Raw genomic sequence first — 15910 nt, 5'->3', positions numbered from 1 at the left:
CTTTTGGAAGATTTATTTGTTCAAAGCGGACAAAGGCTCTGAATTACCCACTGTATTGTATTTAATTTCTCTTTTTTTTTTTTTTTTTTTTTTTGGTAAGAAGACGTTATGTATTTAACTTGTTAAAATCAGCTTACAAGCACTATCACAGACTATCATACCCATCACCAATTCAAGGATCTCATTCTCATCTAATTTACGTACACTAACCAGAATCAACATCTGCTCCAGAGGTTATCGGAACTGGACACTTCAAGATTGTGGCCGAATTTCTCTGTCACACCACACAATCAAGTGCAATCATAGCGTAAAACTAAAAATGAGTTGCTACGATCCATGGTGAAAACCTTCAACATGAATCACAGGCTGTTATCACAACATCATGAAAGGTTGCATCTGATTGTATCACCTCATCCTTCAGACCAGACACAATCTGAATTGGTCGAGCTGAAACTCCGGACTCCAACCAACATTACAATCCGGGAGAGACTAAATCACTATAACACAGGCAATAAGCCCATCGCCTGCAAAGATTTCCATCTATCACTGGCTTTGACAGATCGTGATCCCGCGGTGCGCTACAGCATGGTCATCACACAGTGCATGATCCTTTTAGGCCCCAAAGGCCTTCCACTGAATGTTGGCTGATATTAAAATGGGAAACATACAGTTTATTAACACTCGTCAAGACAGTACATAGGGAAGGATACTGTCAGTTTATGTGAACATAGAATACAGCAAATTGAAAGAGCAAACTAATCCACCCTTCTCATAGACCACCCACAATAAAGTATTTGCCATCCTAACAAGAGTTAAAACATTGTTGCAACACAAAATGAAGAGGGAAGCCAATAACCGAGAAAATAGCAAAAGAGAGAAGAAAAAAGGGCACATTAGAAAAGTTACATGGCGGCTACTGCTGGCATGGCTGCATATGCATTTCCTGTTCTTCAAAGCATCTGTGCTCACCAAATCAATGATTGACAGGGCACTGAAAGGCTATCTGCTCAAAAAATTATTGATTCCCCTGCAAATTACTGTAATAAAAGGGGAAAAAGGAGCAGCAGTAAACCTCCCTAAATAGAGAGGATTGATAGCAGGTAACGACTTCCTATGATGCATGGTATCTTTAAACCTAACGGCTGAAAAATCAAATGACTGCAGGAATGACCAAAGCTCGCAGGATCGCTGATGTAAAAGCAAAATGTATGGGAGGAAAAGTAGATGCATGAAATTTACAGACTTTGACAACAGAGAAATTTACAGAAAGCCAATTTACATGTACAATATTTAACATGATGCTATGGTACACAGGCTTCATTATTCGGGGAAAAAAGATAAAGCTGTGCATACCATAACGGCCTGCAATGCTCCAAGTAATTTACAGGTTAATTTAAGCCGCAATTCTTTAAGCCAACCACACTTGTCATTAGTTTCCCTGCAGACAGTAAGAAACAAAAATACATTTACACCTGGACAATAGACAACTGACCACCATATGACTGACAACACATTAGACAGGCTCTCAAACTGAAGCATGATTCAGCTCAAACTAGGAACAGTTTGTGTTATCCAGAGTCCGCTAGAAACAGTAGTGCATACTGAAGAGAGAATATAGAAACCTTTTAACACTTGAAAAAAAATGATCCATATGGGTATTTCTAAGAGTATAGTTTACCTTTGAAATGCACTTAGGGGACAGAAAACCACAAAGTTGGACGTTCAATCACAAAAGCAACATCATGGTGAATCCAGTGCAACACTCCATTATTATGCCACATTAAAAATTAACTACCACGTAGCTTCAATAAAATAATATAACCACCATCAGAGAGTAGTCAACCATGGCAAAATACTAATATCTTGACTTTCTTAATGGGTCTAATATATGATTTCTATAAAAAAAAGATCTACAGAACGCACTGTCAGATGCCCTCTCTGTCCATGGAAAATTGCTTTTTTTTTTTCAGAATCTATGATAATAACATACTAACATGACTAACATTAAGGGCGACTCTTATAGCATTTTTTAATTTAACCGTTGTGCATCTCTAGAACCCTGTCAATTTTTGAAAGCAATGAAACAGCAATTGCAGCAATTTTTTGGTACACTGAAACAATGCATGTCTAAGACAACTGATGATTTGTTTAGAGGTATTAAAATTATTATTTAAAAGCTCAGAATCAGTCAACCTGCTACTACAAAACAAATGAAAAACAGTGCAGTTTCAGAAATTGAGTTTTCCAAATGCATCTCCTTTCAGAATATCATTAAGAAGTGTTTTTTATCTTTCTGTACTGCAAATTAAGATCCAATTTTTATTTCAAATCTTGAGAAAGAAACTAGAAATAAAATAATTATACTTATAATAAAAATCAGCATACAGGGTTGAAACAATGACCAAAAGGCATGAATTCTCAACCAAGAATGAAGCAAAACTGACCAATAGTTCAGAAGTTAAACAATAGGACAAGTCTCAATTTTCATTTCTGCAAAAGAGAGATCAAGTAGTGGTAGTATTTCCAAAAAAGAACTTAAGAGAACAAGGCCTCTTCCTTTTATAATTCAACTTTACTAAAAATAATTCCACAAAACATAATAATAACACTTGACTAAAAAGAAAAATTTCTAAACTTAGCAAGCTCATATTCCATAGAAACCATACATTGTGAGCCACCAAATCACTTTAAAAGACAAGATTAAAAAACCAAAGCTTTCCTAACTCAATGTATCCCTAAAGTAGGATCTCTGAACAATAATCCTATTTAAAACACAATAATCTGCTGATGCATGCCCTTTATGCAATGATACGGCAGTTGGATGTGTTATCTCATATTTCCCCTCATGCACTGGCATAAGCATCCATGCAGTACTGCTGTTTCACATATGACCAAGAAACCTGCCAAATAATAGCTCAAAAAATTGAGTACCAAGATTATAAGAGCCTAGAGACAAGGTGTCAGGAACCCAGCACTGCAGTACAGGGGTGCACTGCTCAGTACACACAGGTTATACGGAGTCATCACAGCCTATATCACCCATGGTGAAAAAAGTCATGCCAGCCACCACATGACGGTAAAATGTCATACCATATTTGACCCATACAATCGTCTAACTTGATGATTTGATCCTTGATACTGAATAACTTACCACGTCTCAAATAAACCCAAATTTCTAAAATCAGAAAATAAAGAACCAATTTAGGTCTTTCTTACACCCAAATATCCCACTTTCAGCTGTTAATACGTGATCCTCTCTTGACTACGTTAAATGATGCATGCATGATGTGCAATACATGAACCTTAATAGTTTATCTGGCCTCCTAGCTTCATATTGCACTATCCTTGTAACCTCCTCCTACCACCAGAAAACCTGCCACCTGATCTCATCAACAAGGCATCATCTAAGACACCAATTTGTTATCATGGAGTTCCAATCAGACCTCCCTCCAAAACAAACTCGCTCACTAGTCATCCCAATACAAAGCCCATTCAAGGTAAAGCAGGATCCTCACACCACTAAAACACCAAATCAATGACATCACAGAACTACTTGAAGCCAACCGAAAGTATGATCAACCATCAAGCCAACAGAAAATGTGATCAACCATCAATCATTAATTATCAAGATATCCAATGCCAATTAGAGGCCTTCATATCTTACCAGATATAAAAGTCTGGTATCTAAAGTGTGCCAAAGTACCACTCATACCATTCTTGTCCATTGTTTAACAAAGTTTCATAAAAATGCCACTTCTTGCCTCTTTTTTTTTTTTCCCTTCAAAGTGGAACCAGCCAATCATTTTCCCTTATTTTGTTCCTTTCTCTCTCCTTTATTTCTCCCCTATCACTATTTTATCTTAATCACTTCCACCCAAGTTTTCAATAACAATGTTTTCTGTTATAAAAGATCTTATCAAAAACATTATTGACCATTGTAAAGACCAATTTTGCCCAAACTATGTTGATTTAGAATTATTTATTATTATAATAAAAAATAGAAGAAAATAATTAAAAATAACAATGTAATATTTAAATCCTTCCTTTCCCCCAAGGTTTTAGTAACAACATTATTTCATTACGACAGACCTTACCGAAGCTTATACAGGCCATTATGTACCCCAAATTATGGGATTTAGAGTTATTTATAATTAAAATAATGGCTCTAGTAATGATCGTTATAATATTATAATGGAAAATAACTGACAATAACAGAGAAACCATGGCATTATTTTTACTGCTTCCTTTTCCCCAGGGTTAACAGCATTATTCTGTTATCATGAACCTTATTAAAATTTTTATTGATGGTAATAATGGTTGCAACGGCCATTATTTGCCTAACATATCTGATTCAGAATTATTTTTTGTTAAAATAATGACTATGATGACAGCCATTGTAGCAACATTCTAAAAGAAATCTACCATGACTCAAACCAAACCATGAGAATCAAACCAATCCCCTCTTGTCACATGGCATGCCAGCCATGGCTGTCAACTATGAAGGGTTTTGTTGGTACCAGTATTAGGTCATGTACCATTACGCATCTAAATTATTGAATTCAGAAAACATTGCCAAAGAACTTTGACAAATTCCACTTTCAATTTATCACAATATTAGAATAACAATTAGAAGTATATATATAATTAAACTATAGGATAGTTGCTCAATAATTGAGGTAATACAAGACAAATCCTTGAACGTGCATGGAACGTGCTGGATTCACTAGCGCACAAGAAAAAAGCAAGCCACAAAAATTTGCTTTCCAACAAATGCAAGATATCCGTGGCAAGTGGTGAGACCATCAATAGAAACAAATAAATTGAGAATCCTTTATTAAGCAAGCATTATTTCTACATCCATGGCCATCACCATCATCCAAAGAAGAAATGGAATTTCCTCATTCTCAAGTTGAACCATGATGGCACAATAGAAGTAGACTTCTCGCTTCCATGGACAAAGTAAAGCACAACCTCTACCATTATGATGCAATCCTTGGACATACGACATACAACTCTATGTCTCCACCCTTGCAGTGTCCCATATCCGCTGAAATTCATGTATATGTTTCCCAAAACAGAAAAGAAACAAAAAAATAAAATAAAATGCCCTATCTGCATATATCTCTACCATTGTTACAGAAACCCCTTGGTTTGGACCACCATCTTCAAGTCATCACACGCCATAATTCTATATAAAGTTCATCTTTTTACACTCTGATGGAAACAAGATAAGAGTTCAGCCAAAAGTGGGACTGTATTTATAAATATCAAAAAATAAGGAATAAATAATCAGTTCTGAATCATAGCCGTCCATTCTTCCTCTGATGTACATCCCACCATGCCCAAACACTCAAATAAAGCATGACTACCAACCCAAATGCACCAATCCCATTTTAACTTTAGTTGGGAGAAGAGGGGGGAAAGGGGCATGAAAATAAATTATTGCAAGATACAACTCTGGTTGGGAAATGAATTATGTCTAGCTCATATAGCTCCCAAGACCCCCCTAAATGTCTATTTGTCACTCTTAGATATTTAAATTCCAAATGAACAAATAATTAACTGGAGCTAGAGGCTAATTGTGTGCAGTTAGATCTAAAAATTAAATTATACAGAAAAAGTGGGCTTTCCATTAGGTTCAAAGTATGAATAAAGTGAGTTGAATGATATGGGTTCTAAAAGATCGTATGATCCATATTTGGGATCTAGATCTCATCACCAGATCTGATCCAAGCATCAAGATGGTTTAGGGCCATTTAAATATCAACTGTAAGATCCAGGTCATAAACTATATCATCCTCACATAAATTCAAATCCACCTTCCAACCAAATAGAGTTGCATATAGATTCAAAAAAAACTTTGTTTAATTAATGTTGTTTTGCCTATTCTGCTTCCTCAGATATGTGCATTAAGAACAAAACTAGAAGCAATAGTCAGGATGCTGCTACCTTTTTATTCTGCAATTGCAGCAAATTGTGCACAAAAGCTGACTTACATTTCATGATTCACAGGCTGAGTTTCTACCTAACTTTCTGCCACACTGTAAAGCCATGTGCTGAACTCAACTTGAAATAATTGAAAGTGAATCATTAGAGCTCTAGACAATTCCAAGAAATGACAAGAGCTCACAACAAGTAATTAACATGTCAACAATTCCCGTGCTCCTAAGGTTTATAAAAGACAGAAATGCAGTGCTTGAGGAAAAATAGCTATTTTTCCATTTTTCATTGTTTACAGACAAATCAATTAACATAGTACTAACGACAGAAACCTATTCCAGCTATTAAGGGGACATCACAGAAAACCTACTATCTGCCGTGTCCAAGTAACACTATGATAAAGATGGTATAGTGCTAGTAAATTTAGTTATGATTCAAAGACTTTAAAAAGTGATCACCCATATAAATGTGAGTTATAAGATTGATCATTGTTATATTTCTTTTTTCTTTTTATGGAAATACATCATCCTAATTGAACATCCAAATGTAGCTCAAGCACAAAAGTTATCAGATATTTCACAAACTTTGTAATGTCTCTGTCCTTCCGCAAACTCCAAGAATAAATGAAGCCATTCCAATTATCATGAGATTTTTGTAAGAGCTACATTTGACTCGGTCTTGAAAAAGCTGTCTCTATTGGTCCTACCTAACCACAATCGAACAATCTGATGCATACTGAAAGTATCTAATGTGTATCCAACTTGTAGATATGTGTTCGCATGAATTTTCCAAGATGGACATGAGCATCCAGGTAATCTTGCCAACTACCCTGAAAGGTTGTGCAAATATAAAGTAAAAGGATATAACATTTCAAAAAGGTTAACCAAAAGCCAACAAAAAAAAAATGTTGGCAGTAATATATATATATATTCTTTAAAACTCATAGACTGTCATGGATGTTATTTTTGTTCTAGAAAAAAAAAAGGATAAAATTCTGCAGATTTACAGAGAGTGAATTCCCATGTGAGTTCATCCAAAATCAAAGAAACAGATACCCATAAGTCAGTGACTCTAAAGCACTTTAAATAATTTTCATTTCTCAAACTAGTAATTACATAACTTACGTATGCTCTTTGGATTTTTTTTTTTTTTAAAAAAATAATCCATGAGATAGAAGATTCCCACAAGTCCATTTTGAATCCATGAAGAAATCAGCAATGAGCATAATCATAACCATAATCAACATGCCAAATCACAGATCAGTTTTAAGAATCCATTCTCATAATATTTCTACCAAGGATTTTCAATGAGGAAATAAGCAATAAGCATAATCATAACCATAATCAACATGCCAAATCCCAGATCAGTTTGAAGAATCCATACTCATTATGTATTTCTACCAAGGATTTCTAGCTATGCCAGCTTAATCCTAACGGTCCATCTAACATGATAGTTAAAAATGAAAATCGTTTACCCCTTAAGCTTGTCCAGATCCTTCCGTAGACTCAGATCTGCACTTGGCATGGACAATGGGGCCCAACTGTGACCTGTCTAAACCTTCACTATATCCCTCTGGAGCATTCAAATATACTGCCCCTTTGTACATCCACTCCTCAGTATCATCACTATAAAAATCCTCAAAAGGCTCCCCACATAATGCACACACTGTCTGATTTTCATCTGCAGGGACTGCCATTTCTTTATCTTCCTTCTTCTCTGTAACAGCTTCGGTGGGCAAAAAGCCAGGAACAACATCATTTCCAAGTGCTTCTGCCCCACTAAGCCATTCCTTTGCACTTACAAACCATCTGCGCGATGGCTTTTGCTTGCGATACTTAGATATTCTGTTTTTAGTCACATGCCAATCCATGTGACTGCTGTGCTCTTCTTGGCGCTTGAAACGTAAGCCACATGTTGTGCATTGCCTTGGAAGATCAGTATACAAAGCATTAATTGCCGACTCCCGCCGCACCTTAAGAAGTTCAGCATTAAATTCTACCCCCACACAATCCTGTACAGTTAGATTTTATGGTTAAAAAACCTACCAGTTATTTACCCTAAATTAGGGAAAATCATGCAAAGACATAAAATAAAGAAGTTAAGTCACAAATTGCAGCACCTGTGATGGGGCTGGTGGATTCAGCGATATCAAACCCTGTGCCATAAGACTACTGATCAGACCAGAAAATGCACTAGCAGGTGAGCTAGATACCACAGAGCCCGCATTTTGAGAAACAGGTCCCATCTGTGATGAGGCAGGAGGTGGTCCTGGAGGCAAAGGAGGTAAAATGCTAGCATCCACAAGTAAAGAGGTATCAGGCATATTGTTCATTGCCACAGAAGAAGGTAACCGAGATAATGGATTAGGCAAAACTGAAACCATGGCAACACCCTGTCCTGATGATTGTACATGATTTAAGGGCTGAGCCACTAGATGAGATGAAAGCTGAGCTGGTGCAGATGGAATTAAGCCTCTGTGAGCCTCCTGAGCTTGTATTTGCATGGTAGTGCCTCGTTCATGGCTCTGACGATTCTCAAGAGCTAAGCCAGGCTGTTGATATGGTACTTGAAGCAACTTATTTGAGTTCAAATTTTTTCTATCAGCAGTGTCATTCTGATGCTGAGAAAAATAGAAAGATGATTCTGGGCCTTGGTTCAGTAAAGGCTTGTTAGCTTCTAGAAAGTCAAAAGGACTTTTACACTGCTTTTGATTTGGAGGAACAGGTAGTAGAGGCAGCGGCTGAGATTTATGAACTGGAGGCCATACAGTTGGAGCATGAGGGGGTGAATGTGGTCTTTGTGGCAAATACCTCTCCAATGTGGATGTGTCCACATTAAAAGGGTCAGAATGAGAGCTTGATAATGTCTGAAATGCCACTTCCATATCTGGTGTATTTTCGTAAAGATTGGGCAATTTATTACCAATTGAAGGTGTTATTCCACTTGCTGCAACAGGCATCTGAGAAGCCCTTCCTCGCAACCGTGGACTAAGGCTCTGTTGTGAAGATTGTGGGAACATGTAAGGCAACTTCCGAGGTTCATGCGTGTGGTGAGAACCCTGACTGTCTGCCAACAACTTGTGCTGATTTACTATGCCATCCAGATACTTCCTATTCATTGATCCATGAGCATTCTGCAAGAAAATGTTACCTCCAAAACTGTCAGTCCAATCATTCAGGATGGCTTATTAATATAACTAAATCAGTCAAAGGCGTCAAGAAAGAACTAAGTCTGAACTTACAACCAATATGATATTTTGAGTGGAAAAAAAGGGGGGAAAAAATTATAACATTCAATCACAAAATTATGATGCTTAGGATGAGATTAAAAAGCCCCAGAATGTCCAAGAATGATGGTAACATTCTAAACTGTCACTGCATAAACCAAAAAAAAAAAAAGGAATAAAAGGAGGCACACAGCATCCCTCATAAGTCAAATATCTGGCACGACCAACGCATGCCTAACCCTAAAAGATGAATACAGATATGATTCTGCAGAAGTTCACAGAATTTGTCAATAAAGAAAATCAGCATTTTGGCCATGGTCAAACCATTAACAACCCCCCCCAACCCCCACCCCCCCTCCCCCAAAAAAAAAAAGGCAAGTCCTGTCACACAATTGAAATTGCATTAGAGTCTTTTCCAATCAACAGAAGAATATTTATGTGCTGCAGATATACCAAGTCACCATGCAATCTGACCATATTAAAGATGTACATCTGTAATTGTTTATCTACTATTATTAAATCTCAAAATTTTTAATGATGGGCAGGCTTAAATACACAGTTACAGCTAAAGGCCTAAACACTTATTTTAATGGCAGCAATACCAACTAACAATACAGAAGAGAAGGCAAAGAATCATACACCAAAGAAATGTATCCTATCTTCAACAGTATAAGCAGGATCATCAATTGCAGGCAGCTGAGCTTGGCCAGGCCAACTGTGCCTTCCAAAATCATGTTCCAGCAGTGAAGCATCTGGTCTAGTTAAACCACCCCTTATGCTTAAGTTTCCAGTACTGGGCCCTAAGGGTGGCTGGCTTTTTCTTCTACTTCGGTCCGATAAAGTTGGGCTCATATCCTCCCAAACATACTCTTCTTCCTCAGAATTCTTCCATTTTCTAGTGGCTGCCTCACTAGCTATGCCATTTACATCAAGCCGTTGTACCTTTGGAAGCTTTTCAAGAGAAGTGCTTTTCCCTCTACAATTTCCATATGCATCAATTAGGTCTCTTGAGTGCTGCTTGGCATATCCACTATTAAGGCTGAATGCCATGGAAGATTTTACTTGCTCGGTAGCATCATCACAAGGCCAGCTCCTCTCAAACCGACCGTTCTGATTAGTCCCTCTGCCAGCTTCTGAATGAGATGGAGAAGTCCTTTTAAGAACCCTCCTGGGAGAAGTACGTCTTGAGAATCTGTCAGTGGGAGGTGATACTGATTTTCGTGGTCCAATTATTGGTGGAGGTGAAAACCTTGAAAACTTGCTCTTTGAATGACGGGTTGGACCTTCCACTTCAACTATAGAGGTTGCACGTGTGGCTGCAGTGAGTGGTGAACCTGTTCTTACTATCCCTCTTCGTGAAGGAAGCACCTCAGGATGATCAATATCGTACTCGTTGCATTGCAAGGAAGATTTCTGCCCATAAACTTGCAAACTGGAAGAAACTCCTCTAGCATGTTCAATGTCCTGCGAAGATTACAATGCCTTCACACTATATCATAGTTGCAGTGGTCTCAAAGAAGAAAACAACAAAGACCCACTTCTTTCATGCATTTCTATGTAGGACTTTAAAGAATCCAACTATGAAATATTCATAGGTTATGAATTCCACACCGAGAAAAATTCCTAACAGAAATGAACATATTAAATAATAGTTTTTAGAATTCAAAAAGGATTAAAAAAAGTTCAGTAGTTGCTTCACAAATTCCATGGCAGGTTGCATTGATGCCAAAGCTAAAACTTTTCCTCTCTTATCTGTTGCACTTGTACACCTGCTATTCATGCATACTCCACTAGGTCTTCTTTCCTCGCAGTTGCACCTCTCTAAGTCTCCCCATTTTCAGCCAAAACTTCTGGAGATTTTCTTTTTATTTAATTCAGATCATACATCAAACCTCTCTTTAAAATTAATGATGCATCACCAACCAAAAAGTGATCCTGATGAGATGAATGCAATAACAAAAGAAGTGATAAAGAAAAAAAGTTGCAAAAGGGTCTCCAGATGTCAACTGTTTTGAATGTTTCATTGCACCATCATTTATCAACAACAAATATGGGGTCAATTTAACCTTATCCTTTGAAACAAACTTCTACAGTAAGTACTAGAAGTTTCACAGAGCCACCAACCTTGTTTTCATGTAAAGCTTCACCTCTTCTATGCAGCTACCTCATTTTTATATTATAAAGCATATTTTGTGGTATCAACATGATGTGAAAGCATGTTTAAAGGAGGTTGTACCTCTATGCTGTCGAAGAAGCCATGATTTCAAGCACAATACTTCCTTCCCAAATTTACTATACTTATTGGAAATGATTTCAGTGAGACTCACTCCATTATTGAGCTTTATGATACAGAATATGAATGCATTTGTATATTACACTATTTCCACAAACTAGAAGGTAACTTGTTCCATGACTTTATGAAACCAGTCAACTATCCAACACAAGTCTTCAACAACTCCTACCATTCCCTTAGGGAAATCCACTTCCCTGAAGTTTGTGAAGGAATCAATTTCCTTCTACTACCTTCTCATTTTGCTTTGACTTTGAACTTTGCAGGGTTCTTCTGTTGCTTTATCTTGACAATGAGCAAAATAGTAGGGGCAACCCATTTCCTTCATCTATCTTCTTACTTTGCTTTAGTCATGTCCATCTTTTGCATTTCTAGAAGTGATTAAGCTGTATATCAATTATTAACACAAGAGAGAGAAAAAAAAGCATCTGCAAGGCAAAGATGACTTTGAAGCGCATGTACAGACAATAACTATAAATCATCATCAGTTCCCTTTATCATTTTGCACTTCTAGCTTAAAATGATGAATATCAAAAAACTTCAACAATTCGTCAAGGGATATGAGGAGAACTAGGAAGAGAAGGCTTGGAACTGCACATGAAATTTTGGAGAACCTCCAGACCATCCTTTGAGGCCCTCTGATGCATTTCCCTCCATTTGCTCTCCATCAAAATCAGTCATATGCGCCTTATCATGACTTTCTACCGCACGCATCTGCATCATGACAGCTTATACTCAGTCAGTTAACAAAAAATTGAATACAATGGTTGCAGATACCAAAGGAAAAAAATGCGAGAATACAAATATTTCTTGCCCTTCCATGTTAAAAGCTGGGTTCTTAGGAGTATAAAACTTTTGGATCAAACAACAAATGAACATTAAGGATGATTTTTTAGGTTACTGCTACACATCTCCACTCCATTCCCTGTTTAGCTCCCCAGTTCCATGTGAGAATCAGGGACCAGTGCAACACTCAAGGGTAGGTGAGCATCAGCTTCAATCGGGCCATTCCCAGTGCAACACTGAGGCACCAGTGCAACACATCAGCATTGACCACCCCATCAGCAGTTAGGAATGCAGCAGTGAAGTTTAGCATTTTTCTTTTTTCAATAATCATAAAAATAAGATATAGGATAGGGCTCAGAGTAAAGAATGGGTGTCACTTCATCTATAATGATTGGATCTGCATATCTTATTTCATCATCTCCTAGTTGAAGATGAGACTCTAGAGTATAGTTTTCAAATCCCATATTTTTGCTCCTACCTGTCTTTCAATCCCGGCTACTATTTTTGATAGGGTCTAAAGCTCTACATGTAACATGTTAAATCACTTATAAGACCTTGCATGATCACCTTTTTATCCCCTTGACCTTGCCTTAACTTTAACTTGACTAACCTTAATTTTGTAGCAAAATTGCAAATATTGCCAAAGCAAGCTTGATATGGAAATGCCTAAGTATTTACTTATTACTCACAGAGAATGAGAAACAGAAAAAATGGCATTAACACGAATGATGACTCCTCTTTCATTGCAGCAGACCCTACCCCATGAGGATTTGGACCTAGTATAATTCACCTTGAGTGGCCCCTTACCAGTACACTACCTACTGTTAAAGAATGAATGAAGAATCCTATGCGCAATTACTTGCTAGTTAGCTCCTTTGCACATAGATCGAAACTCATTTGTGACTACCAAAAAATTTAGATCATTTTACATCTATTTAAGCATGAGTAGACTTAGTTGATATTTCCCGAGTGCAATAGTAAACTGGATGCTGGCATGAGCAAAATTAGATCTTACCGTTGTTGAATGCTTGAACAGATGTCGTGCTTCTAGGTATTTAGGATTTACATGAATGCCATGAGATGGACGAGGAGATGGAGATTCAGACTGCCTCATACTTGTAATTCCTGATGATTGGCTGTTCTTAGAAGGAGAAAATTGGAGTTCATCCTCAATCTTGCGAAGTACTGATAAAGGGAAGACTTGGGACCAAGTCCCAAAAAGGTGGCGCATGGCAGGATACTGGCTAGGATGGACTTGATTGTATGCCTCACAAAACACCTTGCAATAGAAAAAAAAAAAAAAATCCAGAATTACACAATAAGATTCTCTTGATTCCAATCATGAGCAGGAAAAAAATCAGAAAAGTAATACAGTCAAAGTGAAAGCACAAAAAATTATGATTGAAAATAATAAATTGAGAAAATTTAGGGAATCCAGAAGTTTAATACTAAGTAGGTTTGAGGATTTTATCAATATTGAGTATAAAGAATTTTGTTTAAATATGTCGGATCAAAGAAACATACAGAATGTTATGAAAATAACCATAATGTGACATTAAAAACATGAGCCGGATTCCTTCTAGTAACTAACTTAAAAGTTCAAACTTTTAGCACACGAACAGAATGACCATGGGAAAAGGATTTCAAGTATCAGAACGATACAATACAATGCTCACCTTGGGAAGGCGAGCTGCAAAATACCTCACATATTCACGACCTATGTTCTTCACAATACTATCCAGAAGATACAAGGAGGGTAGTTTTTGATCCAGAGGAACCTACAAAAAACGCTGTCACATATTAGTAGCCATTGAAAAAAAGAGAAAGGGCAGCACCAGCTGCACTCATACTCAGAAAAAAAATACCTACATTACTCGAAATCCAAGTGTCATGGTTGCTGCAAATTACAATGCATGCTAATTTTATAATTCAGTTCAGCATTATAATCGATAACTTCATACATATGGCTAAAACGCTGAGTGTCTGGCACTACAATTACATTGCTTGTGTGCTTTGAATATCCCAATACACAAGTTTTCCATCCAATACATAAGTTCCGCGATAAACCAAAAATCTAAACTTTATGCAATACATATCGACCAATCCGACGAAATACCGTCATCATATAGTGAAAGAAACCATAAGAACAGGCAGCAATTGGTATCCAGGGCACGAAGAATTCAAAAGACAGACCTCAAGAACCCGAGCACAGATGGCGTCAGCGATCCCCTCCGCGAGCTGGGGGTGCTGGCCGGCGATGATGGTGAGCTCGGTGATGATGGGCTTCGAGTTGAAGGTGAGCTCCGAGAGGAGCTCCTCATAGAGCCGGACGATTTCCCCAGCGGTCGGGGGCGGGGGTGGGTCCTCACCGATCGCCTCCCGCAGCTCCTCGTCCCTCTCCCGGAGCATGGCACGGAACCGGTCTAGGATCGTCGGGAGTGAACGGCCCGGTGGGGGCTGCGGCTCCGCCACCGGCGCCGGCCGCGGGGGGCGGTCCCCCTGCGGGAATCTAGGGTTCCCCCGTGAGGAGGAGAGCCCCTCATCCTCCATCCAAGCCCCGATCCTTCCCGCTCTCTCGGCTTTCTCGCCCCCTTCAACTGGGATTTTGGGGGTTAGGGCTAGGGTTTGGATCGAGAGGTGCCATGGGACTAGGGAGAGGGAAGGGAAAAAAACGCGAGGTTGTGCTCGGTGTCGGGGAAACGGGCGCGTGCCCTGTTTGGAGATAATCACTTTAACGTCGTTTGATATTGCTGCTCCTGGGTTTTTTCATGTGCGCTTCCCTGAGCTATCTCTCGTTTCGGTAGTTGGCCACTGGGAGGGGAGGAAAATGGTGTGAGTACAAAAGGTGGGGGTGGATTTATATACGAAGCCCTCTGATGGTTTTACTGCATCCCCCCGTGAATTCTTTGGGCTCATAGTCCAGGGAATACTTTTGGGCTTAATTATATTGGGCTGACGAGGGACGCCCAATGGGATTCATGAGCCCTTAACCATAAACATCTTTGTATAAAACTCCAAGTACATGATAGCTGGCTATATAAAGTGCCAATTGGTCTGAGTAGATAAGGTCACTCTATATTAGACACTAGTTGTTGCGGCCAATCGCCTCGTCGCCCGATCGCCGGGAAGTATGCACCTGCAAAAGGAAGTCCGCACTGACCGGAGGCGGCTCCGGCGGGGACCCTCCGACGGTCAAGTCAGAGAGGTGACTGGGCAACAGTGAAATATAGACGGAGAGCTCGAGAGAGAGAGAGAGAGAGGGAGGAGCGAGCCTGCATTTTTGGGAGAGACGGAGCGGATCGATCCTTTGCACTGTTGCCTTCCCCGGTATATATAGTGGAGCTAGGTATGGCGCCGTCATTAATGGCGCGGACAAGTGAGGAACTGTCAACTCATTGTAGGCTGTCAGAGCCGCCGTGAAAACGTCGTGTCGCCGTGTGGCCGTCTAATCACCAGGGTTGACCCGACTCTCGGCGGGACAATGCCCCTAGGTAACTGCGCCGCATGTCCGTGTCAGAGCTGACGACGTCTGGCGGCTATACGGTGGTTGGAGGAGCCGACCGACCTAAAGTCGGTAGCCAGCCGAGTGGTGTCGGGCCCCTCCATCGGTCGGCGAGCTTCATGTAAGTCGGCCATATAACCTCGAGGTTCAGTCGATCGGGATGAAT

The 15910-nt window shown here is 39.1% G+C and overlaps 1 protein-coding gene across 6 annotated transcripts; it reads right to left on the bottom strand.

The window, feature by feature from the left end:
• Positions 1-272: 272 nt before the first annotated feature.
• On the bottom strand, positions 273-14955 carry LOC105052638 (polyadenylation and cleavage factor homolog 4). 6 transcript variants are annotated; one of them, XR_012134940.1, is made up of 10 exons: positions 14436-14955; positions 13919-14020; positions 13258-13521; positions 12054-12170; positions 9806-10630; positions 8060-9073; positions 7415-7951; positions 1354-1438; positions 907-1003; positions 273-644 (listed from the first exon to the last, which is right to left on the bottom strand). XR_012134940.1 is itself a non-coding variant. In XM_010933515.4 (8 exons), exons 1-7 carry the CDS (start codon positions 14790-14792, stop codon positions 7418-7420), a joined length of 3213 nt encoding a protein of 1070 aa, XP_010931817.2. In that variant the 5' UTR covers positions 14793-14955; the 3' UTR covers positions 651-1438; positions 7415-7417. The 6 variants fall into 6 exon arrangements, 3 of the variants coding, with proteins under 3 accessions (XP_010931817.2, XP_073100809.1, XP_073100807.1); XR_012134938.1 differs by lacking the exon at positions 273-644 and having other exon boundaries at positions 651-1037; XR_012134939.1 differs by lacking the exon at positions 273-644 and having other exon boundaries at positions 651-1003.
• Between the last annotated feature and the right edge of the window lie 955 nt (positions 14956-15910).

The sequence above is a fragment of the Elaeis guineensis genome, chromosome 10 (assembly GCF_000442705.2).
Source record: "Elaeis guineensis isolate ETL-2024a chromosome 10, EG11, whole genome shotgun sequence".
Taxonomy (NCBI): domain Eukaryota; kingdom Viridiplantae; phylum Streptophyta; class Magnoliopsida; order Arecales; family Arecaceae; genus Elaeis; species Elaeis guineensis.
The sequence above is the reverse complement of the archived record's forward strand: the minus strand, read 5'-3'. Positions and strand labels throughout refer to the sequence as shown.

Excerpts from the sequence above, each read along its gene's own strand:
- LOC105052638 (XM_010933515.4), bottom strand. The coding sequence starts at position 14,792 with ATGGAGGATGAGGGGCTCTCCTCCTCACGGGGGAACCCTAGATTCCCG. Across the intron at positions 10,631-12,053 it reads GAGGTTCTCCAAAATTTCAT|GACATTGAACATGCTAGAGG; the intron begins GTGCAGTTCCAA and ends TAATCTTCGCAG. Across the intron at positions 7,952-8,059 it reads ATCCACCAGCCCCATCACAG|GATTGTGTGGGGGTAGAATT; the intron begins GTGCTGCAATTT and ends CTAACTGTACAG.